A 13,435-nucleotide genomic window follows, 5' to 3' on the forward strand; every position below is an offset into this window, starting at 1 on the left:
CTCTCTCTCTCCCCTTCCCTCCCTCCCTCCCTCTCATAAACACACACACATACACATGCATGCGCACAGCAGAGAACCTGGTACAGAGGAAACAGGAAGATTCCTCTTAACTGAATTAATTGTCAGGACCTGAATTCACCTTCTAGTTCTTTCTTATTACCTAGGTGACCTTTTTGGCAAAGCACGTCTCCCCCCCCCCCGCCCCGCCCCCCAAAATCTCAGTGGTTTCCTTTGTAAAATTAGGGCAATCTTTTAAATCCCTTCCAGTTCTAAACATAAAATGCTACCAATGCTTATTTAATTTCCAAATGCAAACAACAAACCAAAGAGCAGAGAATGTTGATCAAATGCTGACGACCTGTCATATTCTGCCTCCCAACCACGTGTCCAATTAAGAAATCCTAAAAAGTTGAGGTCCTGTTTATTTCTGAAGTGGCCGAAGATCCAAAGATTGATTCCAAAGATCTTCCCGGGCCGATATCCGGGACCTTCGCAAGGTGGCGCTGTCATCCCGCGAGGAGAAGAAGGTGTCAACTCGAGGAACAAAAACTTAACCATTTTGCAAGGCCAAAGTTCCTGGGGAGGGGGGCTGCCTTGGGCTCTAGAGCCCCCAAACCAACAAATGCCCTATTGCTATCAACTCCTGAGTGGGAGGGGAAAGGTCTGTCTGTGTTTCTCCCATGTATCACCCCTCTCATCTTCCTTTCTTCTCCCATCTCTCTTCTGAAATGGTTAAATCTATTAAGTAAGTACTAAACATGTAGGCCTCAGGCAAATTTATTCAAAACTGTAAAACATCAAAGGAACATCACCCAGGTAAACCCCTCATTTGCAAATGAAGAAATGGAGTTTGGCAGAGTGAAGTGTCTACTAGCAGTCAACTGCGGGGTCAGGGTCGGGTCTGAGCCCAAGACTCTGCTTCCTCTGCTCGCCAAGCCCACACTCCACGTTTCCACGCCCTTTCGTGGAATATTGAAACCCTCCCTTTCTCAAACAGAGCTGAGTAGTTCTGCCTTCTATGCCCCATATATATACTTCCTTTTACTCACCCCACATAGAGAAGGCAGTTTTTAAAGCCTTGTTTCCCTTTGTGTTACTGCCAAGCTTGGCTTGTTCTGAGCCCCGGCTTTTCTGAAAGGCTTATCACAGAACTTCCTCTCTGGGATTCCTCTTAGATCACCCTGCACATGACCTTTAATGAGTCCAAGCTGGGCAGTAAGTTCCTGAGCATCCATCCAGGCTCTCTTCAGACAGTTTCCTCTCTTTAGCTCACATTCCCAAAAGAATTCTATTTGCCTTGAGTAGGCTCTTCCTTCAGTATTTTACACCAGGGGAGGGATGACAGGAGTCCTGCTGAGATCCCAGCCTGACCACAACAGCTAAGTGGATATAAAAAATACCTCTTGCAAGTGGTCATCAAGAATTTTTTGAAGTTCACTAGTAAAGGGAAACCCACCACCTCTGAAAGCATCTCCCGTCATGTGAGGACAACCTTCAGTATTAGGAAGTTTTCCCCTTCAATCTACCTAAATCTCCTCCCACTGCTCCTACATCTCTTCCCTGGGGCCAAAGAAAACAAATCTAATCACTAATCAGAAAATTTTGACCCCTCCCACCCCAATACCTTTCCCCTTAATAAGCTCTATGTGAAGAAAATCCTTTATTGGTATTGAAATATATTTTATACCAATTTTCCCTTTCCACAGAGCAATGTGACTTCATTTTCCTAAGCACCCATTTCTGCAAACTGATTCCACTTTCTATTCTCTGAACCCTTTGGAAGCTGCTCTGTCCTAATCTAGGATGGCTCAGACTCTCATCAGTTTCCAGTAGCTCCAAGATGGCGGGGCTGAACCAGCTCCTCCACCTAAAACTGTCACTGATACAAGAAAGGTGCCCCAAGCTCTGGCTGTGGCGGAGGGAAGGCTGCAACAAATATATATTCAGGCAGGTCAAGTTCCCCATCACAATTACACTATAGACCCATGACAGACCCTCAAAGTTTCTCTAACTAGTTCATCTCATCCTCCTGGCCAATGTAGTCTCTAAAGGTTATTCCCACATTAAAATCCTTTGTTTCTCCCTCCAATGATCATCATCAAAATAGTCTCCATCAGAATGCGCTGCCCCCCCTTTCATGCCAATAATATATCTTTTTGTGATGCAATGAAACTTGATCTAATCTGCCTATTCTGAGCAGGATATAGAAGTTCATTTCCAAAGTTTAGTCATGACTTGGTGAAGATGAAGAAGAATCTGTCTCCTCTCCCCAAGTACTCCAGTTTACCCTCCATATTCTGCCTGATGTGTATACATAGACAAGGGAAGTAATCCTTAAGGCCTCCTGTTCTCAGATACTGTCTCCTATGAATCACTGGGGCCCCCTCTACCTCTCTCTCTGCAGTATCAGCTTTTGAAGAGATGTGTATTGTTCACAATTATCCATTTTCAGTTTAAAAGCCTCTTTAATCAGATCTTCAAATCTTCATACAAACGTATTTTTATTTATGTTGGTCTATTTATTTTGGAGCTCTTTATTAGTTATAATCTTCCTGGGCCAAGAGTATGGCATTCCTGTGTTTTATGTCCTTATCTAGAGACCCAGATTCCCTTCTCCCAAAAACATCTTATCCATCAAATATTGTTTTCTAAAAAACTTCTCCTAAAGACATGATTAGAGATACATCTGTACCCTGAAACTTTTTGAAATTTTTTGCCCAAAACATCACAGTCAGGAGGTTATTTCTAAGATTCTTCCAGGCAATATCTGCGGCTCTCATACTTATCACTAGACAGGAGTCTAGTGGTCCATGCGGCTTGGCAAGTCTTGGCAACACAAACCCTGGCCAAGTGGGATCTACTCTGACCACCTAGCATGATGCCAATAAGCAAAGGGGGATGAACTTGTCGCCCACACTTCTCTCTTCCCAAGCAGTCCTGGTCAACATCCTCTGTCCCCAGCAGTACCAAGGAGGGTTCAAGCCCGGGACTTCCAAAAGGCTCACAAGGGTCAGGAGTACCTTTGGCCCTTCTGATACCTCCACATTCTTCTACCTTTGAACTTCCTGAAAGAAGCTTCAGCTGCCTTCAGTCTCTTTGGGTTCTGTTCTCACTCTTTTACCTTTGAAGCACTTTCTTCCATTGTTTGAGGGACATTTAGTTCTATGCTCCAGGATAAGCTATAGATTAGAGACTTAAGATAAGAATATCATTTGGCTTTCCTAATTTTCTTCCTACTTTTGCCTATTACTAAACTTTGTTTTTACTTAAACTCAAACTATATTTATAAATCCCTGTCAACCATAGTGCCTTATGAGGAAATATCAGAAAAAGACTCTAAGATGCTATTGTCTCCATTTCTTATAATAAGAGAAAGCAGGGGAAGATTCACTATCCCATATTCTTTAAGCTGTCAACAATAAATCTCTTCCCATGCCTGGTGGAAGCTTTCAGCCTCTTAGCACATGAAACGGAAATAATACAGAACTGAAAATACCAGGGATGGCCATCTTTCTTTTCCATTAATCTATGGTTGGAAGTTGACGAAATGAAATTATAATTTAATATCAACAGAGTATTCTGTAAAAAAGAAGTGAATACTCCATAGTTACAATGGAGAATTTTTCAGAAAACTAAAGATATTTTTAAAAATCAAGGTGATAATAAGGATTCCTGAAGAAGAGTTGTGTTTTAAAGGAAATGTATAAAAATATTTTCCTTCTATAAATTAAGCATTTTATACCAATTTTCACAAACTGGTATAAATTTAGCACATAATTCTTTAATTTATTTGTTTTATTTTGGGTTTTGGTTTTACATGAGTATTCTCTTACAACATGAACAATATAGAAACGTTTTGCATGATAATGCATGTATAACTCAGATCAAATTGCTTACTATCTCTGAGAGGCGGAAGAGGAAGAAGGAGGGGAGATCATTTGGACCTTATAACTTCAGAAAATGTATGTGGAAAATTGTTATTACATGTAATTGGGATAATAACATCTTTTTAAGTTTTTGTTTTTTTGTTTTTAATTTCTTTTTTTTTTTAAACCCTTAACTTCTGTGTATTGGCTCATAGGTGGAAGAGTGGTAAGGGTGGGCCATGGGGGTCAAGTGACTTGCCCAGGGTCACCCAGCTGGGAAGTGTCTGAGGCCGGATTAGAACCCAGGACCTCCCATCTCTAGGCCTGGCTCTCAATCCACTGAGCTACCCAGCTGCCCCCTCTTTTTAAAAAAATAAATTCTATGGTTCTAATAAGGCAAAAAAAATTAAAAAATGAATTTAATACCTAAAAGGAAATGTTGATGGATCATTTTTATCTGGAAATGATTAAACCAAGAGTCATTACATTACCTAAATACATAACACTGTGATGTCAAGAATCCTGTATTAAATTATAGAAGATAATTACTATGGTACACCACATGCCTCTTTGACCAATACCTCATATTTACGGTATTTAACAGTTTGCAAGCTATTCTGTAAAACCTAAGAGAGGTGGTGTAACCAGCATTAATTTCCTAATACCCCAATGTCCGCATGTCACAGTCCTGCTTCAATAATCCTGCATGACCTCCTGAGAATCTATAAATGCCACAAACTGCCACTCCAAGTCCTCTACAATCAGGCTCTTACCTACTTTCGTGGTATTCTTCCCCACTACTTCTTCTTCCTGTTATCATTTTCTCATCAAATTAAAACTGTTTATAATTTCCATGTCCCTTTGCACAACTCTCTGTCTTTGTGGACGTGTACACACACACACACACACACACACACACACACACACACACACACACTCTCTCTCTCTCTCTCTCTCTCTCTCTCCCTTCTTGAATCTCTCAGATTCTATTCCATCAGCCTCTATAACTAAGAATAGTGTTACTCGTGGTGTTATTTTGTGACTCTCCCACCACCACAAATGAGTCCTCAAGCCCAGGGACTGCCTTCTTTGGAGGGCAGCATTGTGTCTCCACCACCAAGCCTGGGTGGGACTTCCATACAATAAGTGCTGAACAAATGTACATTTAATTCATCAAAGAAGCAATCTCAGAGAAGTGACTTGCCCCCTCACCTGGAGAGGAATTAGGAGAACCAGAACTCTTAGCTCCCATCTTACAACTCTCCAAGTTCAGTCCTTTGTGTCCCTACAATAACCAGCTTCTCATGCTCAATGCATTTCCCATTTTAAACTGAAAAAGGAAAAAAAGGTGGACATACATTGTAGCTTTGTCTCTAATTCCATCGGAATATAGTTTTCTAACTAGAATGATGAGTATCTATGTAGAGAATGTTAAATGGAAAATCATAATTAATTCACAGTTCATTTCCATTTCCATTAAAACAAAAGGAAAGGACATTCCATTCAAGCAATAAACATGCAACGTAAACATGAAAAAAAAACAATGTTCTTACAGGAAAATGGGGAAATTTCAATGAACAACAAATATGACTGGAATGAGAGGCCCAAGGCTCAAGCCTCACCTCTGATACCCTACCTGAGCAAGTTTCTCAGGTTCCCTAGACCTGGGAAGTTGGACTAAATGGCCTCTGAGGTCCTAACCACTGAAAGTCTATCCACGAATCCTCCTTATATATGGTTTTTCCCTTGTACTCTACACTCCATGTCAGAAGACAGACGTAAACAAAAAGCTGACTAATGGGATTCATTCAAAGAATGCAAGTCTCAGAATGGCTTGGAACAAGTGCCTACTCAGCACCAAGAGTTTCAAATGAAAATAGTATAGTAGAAGGCCACCAGCCTTATCTCGGATCGAAGTGCCCCCCCCCCCCACTTCTTACTAATAACTATGTGACCCAGGTCCAATTCCCACCTGAGGGGATTATATTTCTTTATACTAAAAAGGAAGTTTAGGAGGTCCTACCACAGTCCCGTCTGACTCTAATACTCTATTAGTATATAAAAATGGATATTCAGAATAACAGGTACCACAAGACACTGAATGCAAGTTTCAGTTGTTCTCAGCATATTCTAATAAGTCAGGAAAATAACACTGTGTTTTAGATACACTTTCAACAAGAGTTCAAAATGGCATCCTTTAACATTTTTCATTAACTGTAAAATTCAAGCCAGATGACAGCAAGGAATCATTCAAAAAAAAGGGCCTGCTGTTCTCCCAGGCTACCAACAAAGTTTGACAACACGAATTAGCGTGATAGTGAGAAGAATTAGAGAGTTGCTTTCTCTAATGACAAGAAAGAAAAAGATGTTAAAAAGCAAATCTTCAGTAACTTAAGAGTCTAAAAACAAGAGGTTGTGTTAAGTGGCCACAAGACAGGAAGTCCCTTCTGGCTTTGTGATTAAATTCAATCTAAGAAGCAGTGATTCCAAGGCTAAGAATTTGTTTTTATCAGTTACTCACATAAAAATATGAAATTCATTCCACTAAATGCCTTCCAAAGTTTTCTCTTGCAAACCCATATCATTTCTGAGAATTAATGAATAAACTGCGTTGAATAGTTTTTAGGCTTGTTGAAGATATCAAAAAAGAAAACTCGCCTGGTTTAAGATCCAATTAAAATACCTCAGAAATAAAGCACTCTCTTTTTGAATGTCCTAAGCACTTTAACTTAGGGGGAGCGCCCAACCATATAATACGATTCATTCCAGATCTTCTTCCTAGGTTTAAAGCTAACTGTATACATGAAATGTTAAATTTAAAAAACAAAATAAAACAAAACAAATGAACCAAAGGAAAAAAACAAAAAAACACACCCCTCCCCCTCCCCAGAATGATTTCTAAAAATAATCTTAAATATGTCAGTATGTAAAGAAAGCAAGATACAAAATCTGAAAACCATAACAAAATCAACACTTGGGGTATATCCTGTAAAAGAGAGAGTGGACACAGTAACTCTCATAACAGTAACACAAGGACCAAAAGTTATCGACCAACAAATATTCTGTTTATTTATTTAAACATCATTTCAGATAAAAGTATGCAGGTAATAAATGTAAAATTAAAATTGTTTTTTTCATTTGTAGAAAGTCAACTTTATTCTGACATGCTGAATGAAGTATTTGATTACAATTAGACTTTAAAGTGCCTGACTTATGGTTTCCCAGCTTTTGGAAGAGCCAAGTCTGTTTTATAAATCAAAGCAATGCGATTTGAATCGTCCTAGAAATATTTAGGAAAGAAGGTAATTGGATCACTAGGGGCCATCACACCTGGCCACCTCATTACCACCTGACCTAGACTTCACGTGCTTGGTCAGGAAAAGGCACATCATGGTTCTCAGGGTCTGATCTGTACACACATGCATATCAGGAGAACTCTTAAAATTGGACCACTAAGTTCACAATATTTGTCGTACTCTTACCTTTCTTCTGAGCTATATAATCGAGCAAGTCCAAAATCTGCTAGCTTTATCTGCCCTCTAGGGGAAAGAAGAGGTAAAATAAGAAATTGCATTAAAATCAACTTGGTTGTTAATCATTCAAATCAAATCACACGATGCCAAGGACTACTATTGGAAAATACAGTCCAAAACAAACTCATGAAATCTATCTGGAGTGGCAAGCCAATTAACCAGGCAACCTCCCATCCGACCCCAAAATGAAGAAACCCGACGTTAAGTGTAAAGCTCAAGCACTGTGTAGGCCCACTCTCTCGGGATTATTTCCCACTTCCCCTCAGGGTCATCTGTCCTCACATTTATCACGAATGTTATCTACAGACAGAGACCCAACCTGTGCAGGTCTTTACAGCAGAGATGCTAAGACACAACTAAAAACTTCCAGTGGTGTTTCCAAAATTGGTAGCTACGACCCAATTTAGATTCAGTGCCAAGATGAACTCTACTAGCTGTCTCCTTCAGGCAACGTGTTTTCTCCTGGCCAACATTTTCATGAACATTTATAAAATTCAAACAAAATAAGAACGGCTCACCCAGGAAGGAATGCTATAAATGAGATTTTTGCTTTTAAAATAAAAACCCTTACCTTCCATCTTAGAATCAATACTGTGCTATTGGTTCCAAGGCAGAAAAGCAGTGTGAGCTAGCTGCCCAGGCTCACACAGCTAGGAAATGCCTGAGGTCAGAGCTGAGCCCAGGACCTCCCATCTCCAGGCCTGGTTCTCAATCCACCGAGTCACCTACCTGCCTCCAATGAGATTTTTTTTAATCTCTAGAATATCCTCATACATAAAACAGGTACAGGCCAAGTAGCTATGTACTAGTTCCAAAGAAAAGGCCCCAAGGAACCCTGGGATCTCAACAAGACAGTCTGCCTTTGAGGTTTGAGCTTAAGCCAGCCTGGGCAAACCCCTCTAATTTGCAGCAAGCAGTGACAAGGATTCCATCTCCAAGCCCATTCCGGGACTGAGAAGATTTCCAGGGATTACTGCTCTGAGCTGGTCATCTGAGAATAATTCTAGAACACGAAGATCTCCTCAGAGGTTTCATCAGCCCCCTCAAGAGATCCAGGGCAGCAGAATGTTTCCAGGGCTAGCCAAGGAGGGAGTCAGAAGCTAGTATAGTTCTCTCCCTAAAAGAAGTCTGTCTGAATGAGGCCAATGGCACTCTGAGCCTGCCTCTCACAGGGGGCCCCATATGAGAGATGCAAGGCCAAGACCATTAGGGTCAAAGGGCCAATTTCCATTTCAATGGGGGGGGGGGGCACCTTAAATAAGAAGTATCAAATAGGTACTCTTCCAAACACCAATTCATTCGTTAGTCAAATGGAACTAGATCTCTACCCGAAAAGACTAGTGGTTTAAGATTCCTGTGCGTGTTAGACAAGTCACTGGCTGACTTAGTGCTCTAATTCCCCAAAGCAAGGAATAGAAAATGTTGGAATCTCAATCTTGACCAGCCTTCAGTGAACACTTTCAGCCACTATCTGTGAGCAGGCACAGAATGGCACTCCCCAAAAATGGTTTTATTGGACACTTTTTTTTTTCTTTAAACCCTTATCTTCTATCTTAGAATCAATACTATGTGTCATTTCTAAGGAAGAAGAGCAGTAAAGGGCTGGGCAATAGGGGTGAAGTGACTTGCCCAGGGTCACACAGGTAGGACATGTCGGAGGCCAGATTGGAACCCAGGACCTCCCATCTCTAGGTCTGACCCTCAATCCACTGAGCCACCCAGCTGCCCAACTGGACACTCTTAAGACATTTTCCCTCTAAAAACGTACATACACAAATATGTGGCTCAAAAATTGTCATACCTATTATTTAGCAGAATATTTGAACACTTAATATCTCTATGTAAAAAGTTCTTCTTATGGCAATAATCCAAACCCTCCATCAGTTGTCTCATGAATGACTTTATGTGATTTTCGTTAAAATGAACCAGGCCTGATTCCAGGAGTCCCATCAGGTCATGGTCCATGTATTCAAACACCAAATAAAATGCACCTAAGAGAAGAGGAAAAAAATTAACAAAGTGTTATTTGTCTGAATTCATCATAATCTCCTCAATCAATCCCCAAGCATTCAGTAAACACCTACGTATGGCAAGTCAGGTTCTGTGCTAGCTGCTGGAATTCCAAAGACAAAAAGCTCTCTCTCAAATCTAGTTCCTTGAAGTGATCCTCATTTGCTGTCCTCTCACTGACCTGACCCCCTTCCCTCCTTTGGATTCTTCTCTCTCAACTTACCAGGGTCCTTCTGAAAATGTGGGGCCCAAGAGTCCAGACTGATTCCCAGCAGGCCAGAATATTAGCTCCCTCAGTCTAGACACCAGGCTGTTCCCAAACACGGTCTAACAGTAACTTTCTTGGCTAATATCCATAAAATCTGCACATCACACAACTGCTTAGCAGCATTCCCATCCTTAACTTAGACACTTTTTAAAACCAAATACAGAAATTTAATTTCACCCTCATTAAATTTCCCTTAGAAAGGCAAGGTGGCCTAGTATGCAGAGGGCTGCCCTTACAGAGTCAAGAAGACAAGAGGTTCAAATCCTGAATATATGCCACACTCCATATGCAAGTCATATAACCACTTAATGCCAGGAACTGCTCACACTGGTGTTCTTTATCTGAGTAAAATCCGATCCTGATCCTGATCCAAATCCAAAAAATAAAGAATCCACTTTCATGTCACTGGATGTCCTCCACTGTCAACAGTTTGTGGAGGTCTTTCCAGGACTCCGATTCTACCGGCCACACTAGGAGGCGCTCCCGCGTCAGAGGCTGCTCCCCAGAACCCTTTCCCTACCATCCAAGTTGGCACCAATATATTCATCATCATTCTGAATCCAGCTATTCCAAAAGTTCTGAATCAAAGCGAATGTGTTATTTTCCAACCTGTGTCTCTCAAGCTTGTTCACAGAGCCAATTAGGTGACTTTTCTTAAGATGTACTCGAGTCCAGGCACTTTTTTTTTTTTTAGACTATGGTTTAGGTTCAAATATTAGGTTTTCCTGAGAAATGACTGACTGTGAATGGCTGTGCTGTGTCCATCAGTGTCCTCATCAGGATGCCACTGGTTGGCAGGTCAACCCAACTGGGCTGAAAGGATTTTAGAGATACCGAGAAAAGACTAGCCTAACTCGGCTCAGCATGAAGAATGTCTGCCTCCCACATCGGCCAGAGACTGCTGCCGATTTCACCCGAGACTCCAAAAAGCTAACCGTGTCCATCGGTGTCTGTGGAGAGACCAAGCACACCCACAGCATCGGATCCTACCTAACACAGTAAGTCCATCAGTCAGTCAACAGGCATCGAGTGCTTTCTATGTGCCCGGCACTAGGCTAAGTCATGGGAATATGTTTATCTGAGAGGTGCCCTCGTGCCAGCCGCTCCTGCTTAAGGACTCCTTCATGCCCTCCCACATGCACGTACAGGTCTGAACGTGGCACGGGACAGTCACCGACCCATGTGCCTTTATACTACCAGGGGCTGACTAACACAGAACTTGGCCGTTACCCCAAGAACTGGGCCATCTCCTGTCACACAGGGATGGAGGTGGATGGTTCAGCATAATAAAAGTCTGGAGCCAAAGTGGGGCCAGAGAATGTGTGTGCCCCAGGCACCCTCTGAAATGGGTATTCCCTGAAATAATTCCTGGAAGTCTGGAGGTTTCAGAGAGAACTAACATAAAAATACCCCCATACCAAGGAAGAAGACATCCTTCTTGCACTACAACTATATACTTTCTATTCATCAATCAGAAAGTAGTAATGAACTATGTGTATGCCAGGCACTATGCTAAGGGCTAAAGACATAAAGGTATCAAAGGATCTCATTATCATTGAAGTGGCAATGGCAGATGGAGAGCCAGGCCTGGAGCCCATGTTCAAATTCGGCCTCAGAAACTTCCAGCAATGAGACCGGGGCGAGTCACTTAGCCTGTCTCTCAATTTCTCATCTGAAAAATGGGGATGATAAAAACCCTTATCTCCCAGGGCTATTCTGAGGGCCAAATGGGATCATTTTAGTAATGGGCTGAGTACAATGCCTGGTGCATAGTAGGCACTACCCATAGAAATGTTAGCTATGATGGTGATGATTCATTGGGGCGGCCTTGTGCCTTCCAGTGGCACAGATTTTAATTCCTCCATGCTTTCTCATCCTGCCTGATCTCTCACTAAATCCCCCAGTATGAAGAATGCCTGTCTCTACCTCTCTTGACATTGCATGAATGCCCAATGGACCACCATGTGGGCCATCCACTGATTTCTCTGCTGTTCTTAATACAAAACTGGCCATCCGCCCACTCCGGTCATACATACATACAGTACGTACAACAAAATCCTTCAAGTGATTTTGAGAACACTCAAGACTTCCTTGATACGATACTATACTACAACATATCCACACTCATCATTTTTTCAGTGATCTCTGAGTGACTAACAGCTCTAACTCTTGGAAGCCTGGAGCTCCCTGATTTGAAGGCATCCATAGCCTGGCGCTCAAGAGAACATCTCAGTTAAACAAGATTGCCTTTTGTTGCAAGGGAAACTCAGACATCCAAGCTGTGCACAACTTGCTATAAGCTTTCTTCTTCCTGTCTCCATGTTGAATTTAGTTCACTGGCATGAGCAGCCTATCTAAGATATATTTGTTGGCATCTTCTATTTCTTCTTTTTAAAGCCTTATTTATCATTTCCCTCATCATTTCATTTTTGTTGCTAATGATGACTGTTGGGGTAAGGTAAAAAATAAAAGTGATATAAAGACAAGAAATATCAATAAAAATATTAAGAAATTTGTCTGGGAAAAGGCAGAATTAGAGAAGGGGAGTCTCTTGAAAATAAGAGACAAAAGTGATGGTAAATCTAGAGGGAAGGCCAAGTCCTATAGTGCTCTTAACAGCCATAAGCTAAAGGATTAGGAGGCCATCAGACTGCTCGAATTTAATTCCTCTTTATTCAGAAAATCCAACTGAAGGGAAAGAGACCCACACCATCTAAAGGCAGCTGTGAGGTACAAAGCTTGACCCAGATTGGGTTAATACACCCCGAAACAGCTGCAAGAGTCTCAGTATAGGTAAGAAGAAAAGATACTTTTCTGACAGATACTTTCCTGACTTAATCTGTCCAGGCACTAAAGGATAATTTTTCCAACTCAGAGAGGTTTCTATCTCACCCACCAACTTAGGAAGTCTCAGACACTGTCCATTTTGTGTTTTGCACTATTCTAGTTCATTTACTTGTGTTACCAACAGTTTTATGTCTTAACTATTTTTGCTATTGGAAAAACATTTAAATAATAATTGTTTAAAATCGGTGCCTTTTGACTTTCTGATTAATGAAGAATATTTTTTAGTCTATTAATCCTAATAACACTGTATTTTAGATACACTTTCAACAAGAGTTCAAAATGGCATCCTTTAACATTTTTCATTAACTGTAAAATTCAAGCCAGATGACAGCAAGGAATCATTCAAAAAAAGGGCCTGCTGTTCTCCCAGGCTACCAACAAAGTTTGACAACACGAATTAGCGTGATATTGAGAAGAATTAGAGATTAGATGAATGTCAGACTTTCTTTGGGAAGATGCCATCCTATTCCACCCCACCCCCCCATCTACACCTTTTCTTTACATTCTAGCTGCACTGATTTTATTCATCCAAAGATCTTGAATTTTAAATAATCCAAAGTCAATTTTACCTTTTAAGGCTTTTTCTGTCCCACTAGCACTATTTCCCCTATCAACAATGGGGAAATAAGTAACCTTTCATTATCCTCTAACTTTTTTTATGGTGAGACTTTTTTAATTATTTAGACTATTGTTTTTTTAATATTGTGTAAGCTGTTATGACAATTATATGCTGTCTATTCCATCAACAATTTTCTCATCCCTATCCTCCAATACCAGAAAATTTCAATAATTACTTTGTATAATGGTTTGGCCTCTAGTAATGCCAAGCTTCCACTAGAATGGTGTATTGAAAGAGGATTGCCCAATATTACCCATTCAAGGCCATGGGTTCACATCCCATCACTGATCTT

General features: G+C 40.9%; 1 protein-coding gene across 1 annotated transcript in view; it reads right to left on the minus strand.

Annotated features, from left to right (window-relative positions):
* Window positions 1-13,435, minus strand: part of CDK13 (cyclin dependent kinase 13) — a gene marked incomplete at its 5' end in the record, with an annotated part of 112,976 nt that overhangs the window by 19,158 nt on the left and 80,383 nt on the right. The window contains 2 exons of the mRNA XM_044675387.1: window positions 7,349-7,405; window positions 9,201-9,390. Coding sequence (XP_044531322.1) covers window positions 7,349-7,405; window positions 9,201-9,390 — 247 coding nt within the window. The remainder of the gene's footprint in view (window positions 1-7,348; window positions 7,406-9,200; window positions 9,391-13,435) is intronic.

The sequence above is a fragment of the Gracilinanus agilis genome, chromosome 1 (genome assembly GCF_016433145.1).
Source record: "Gracilinanus agilis isolate LMUSP501 chromosome 1, AgileGrace, whole genome shotgun sequence".
In the NCBI taxonomy this organism is placed as follows: Eukaryota; Metazoa; Chordata; class Mammalia; order Didelphimorphia; family Didelphidae; genus Gracilinanus; species Gracilinanus agilis.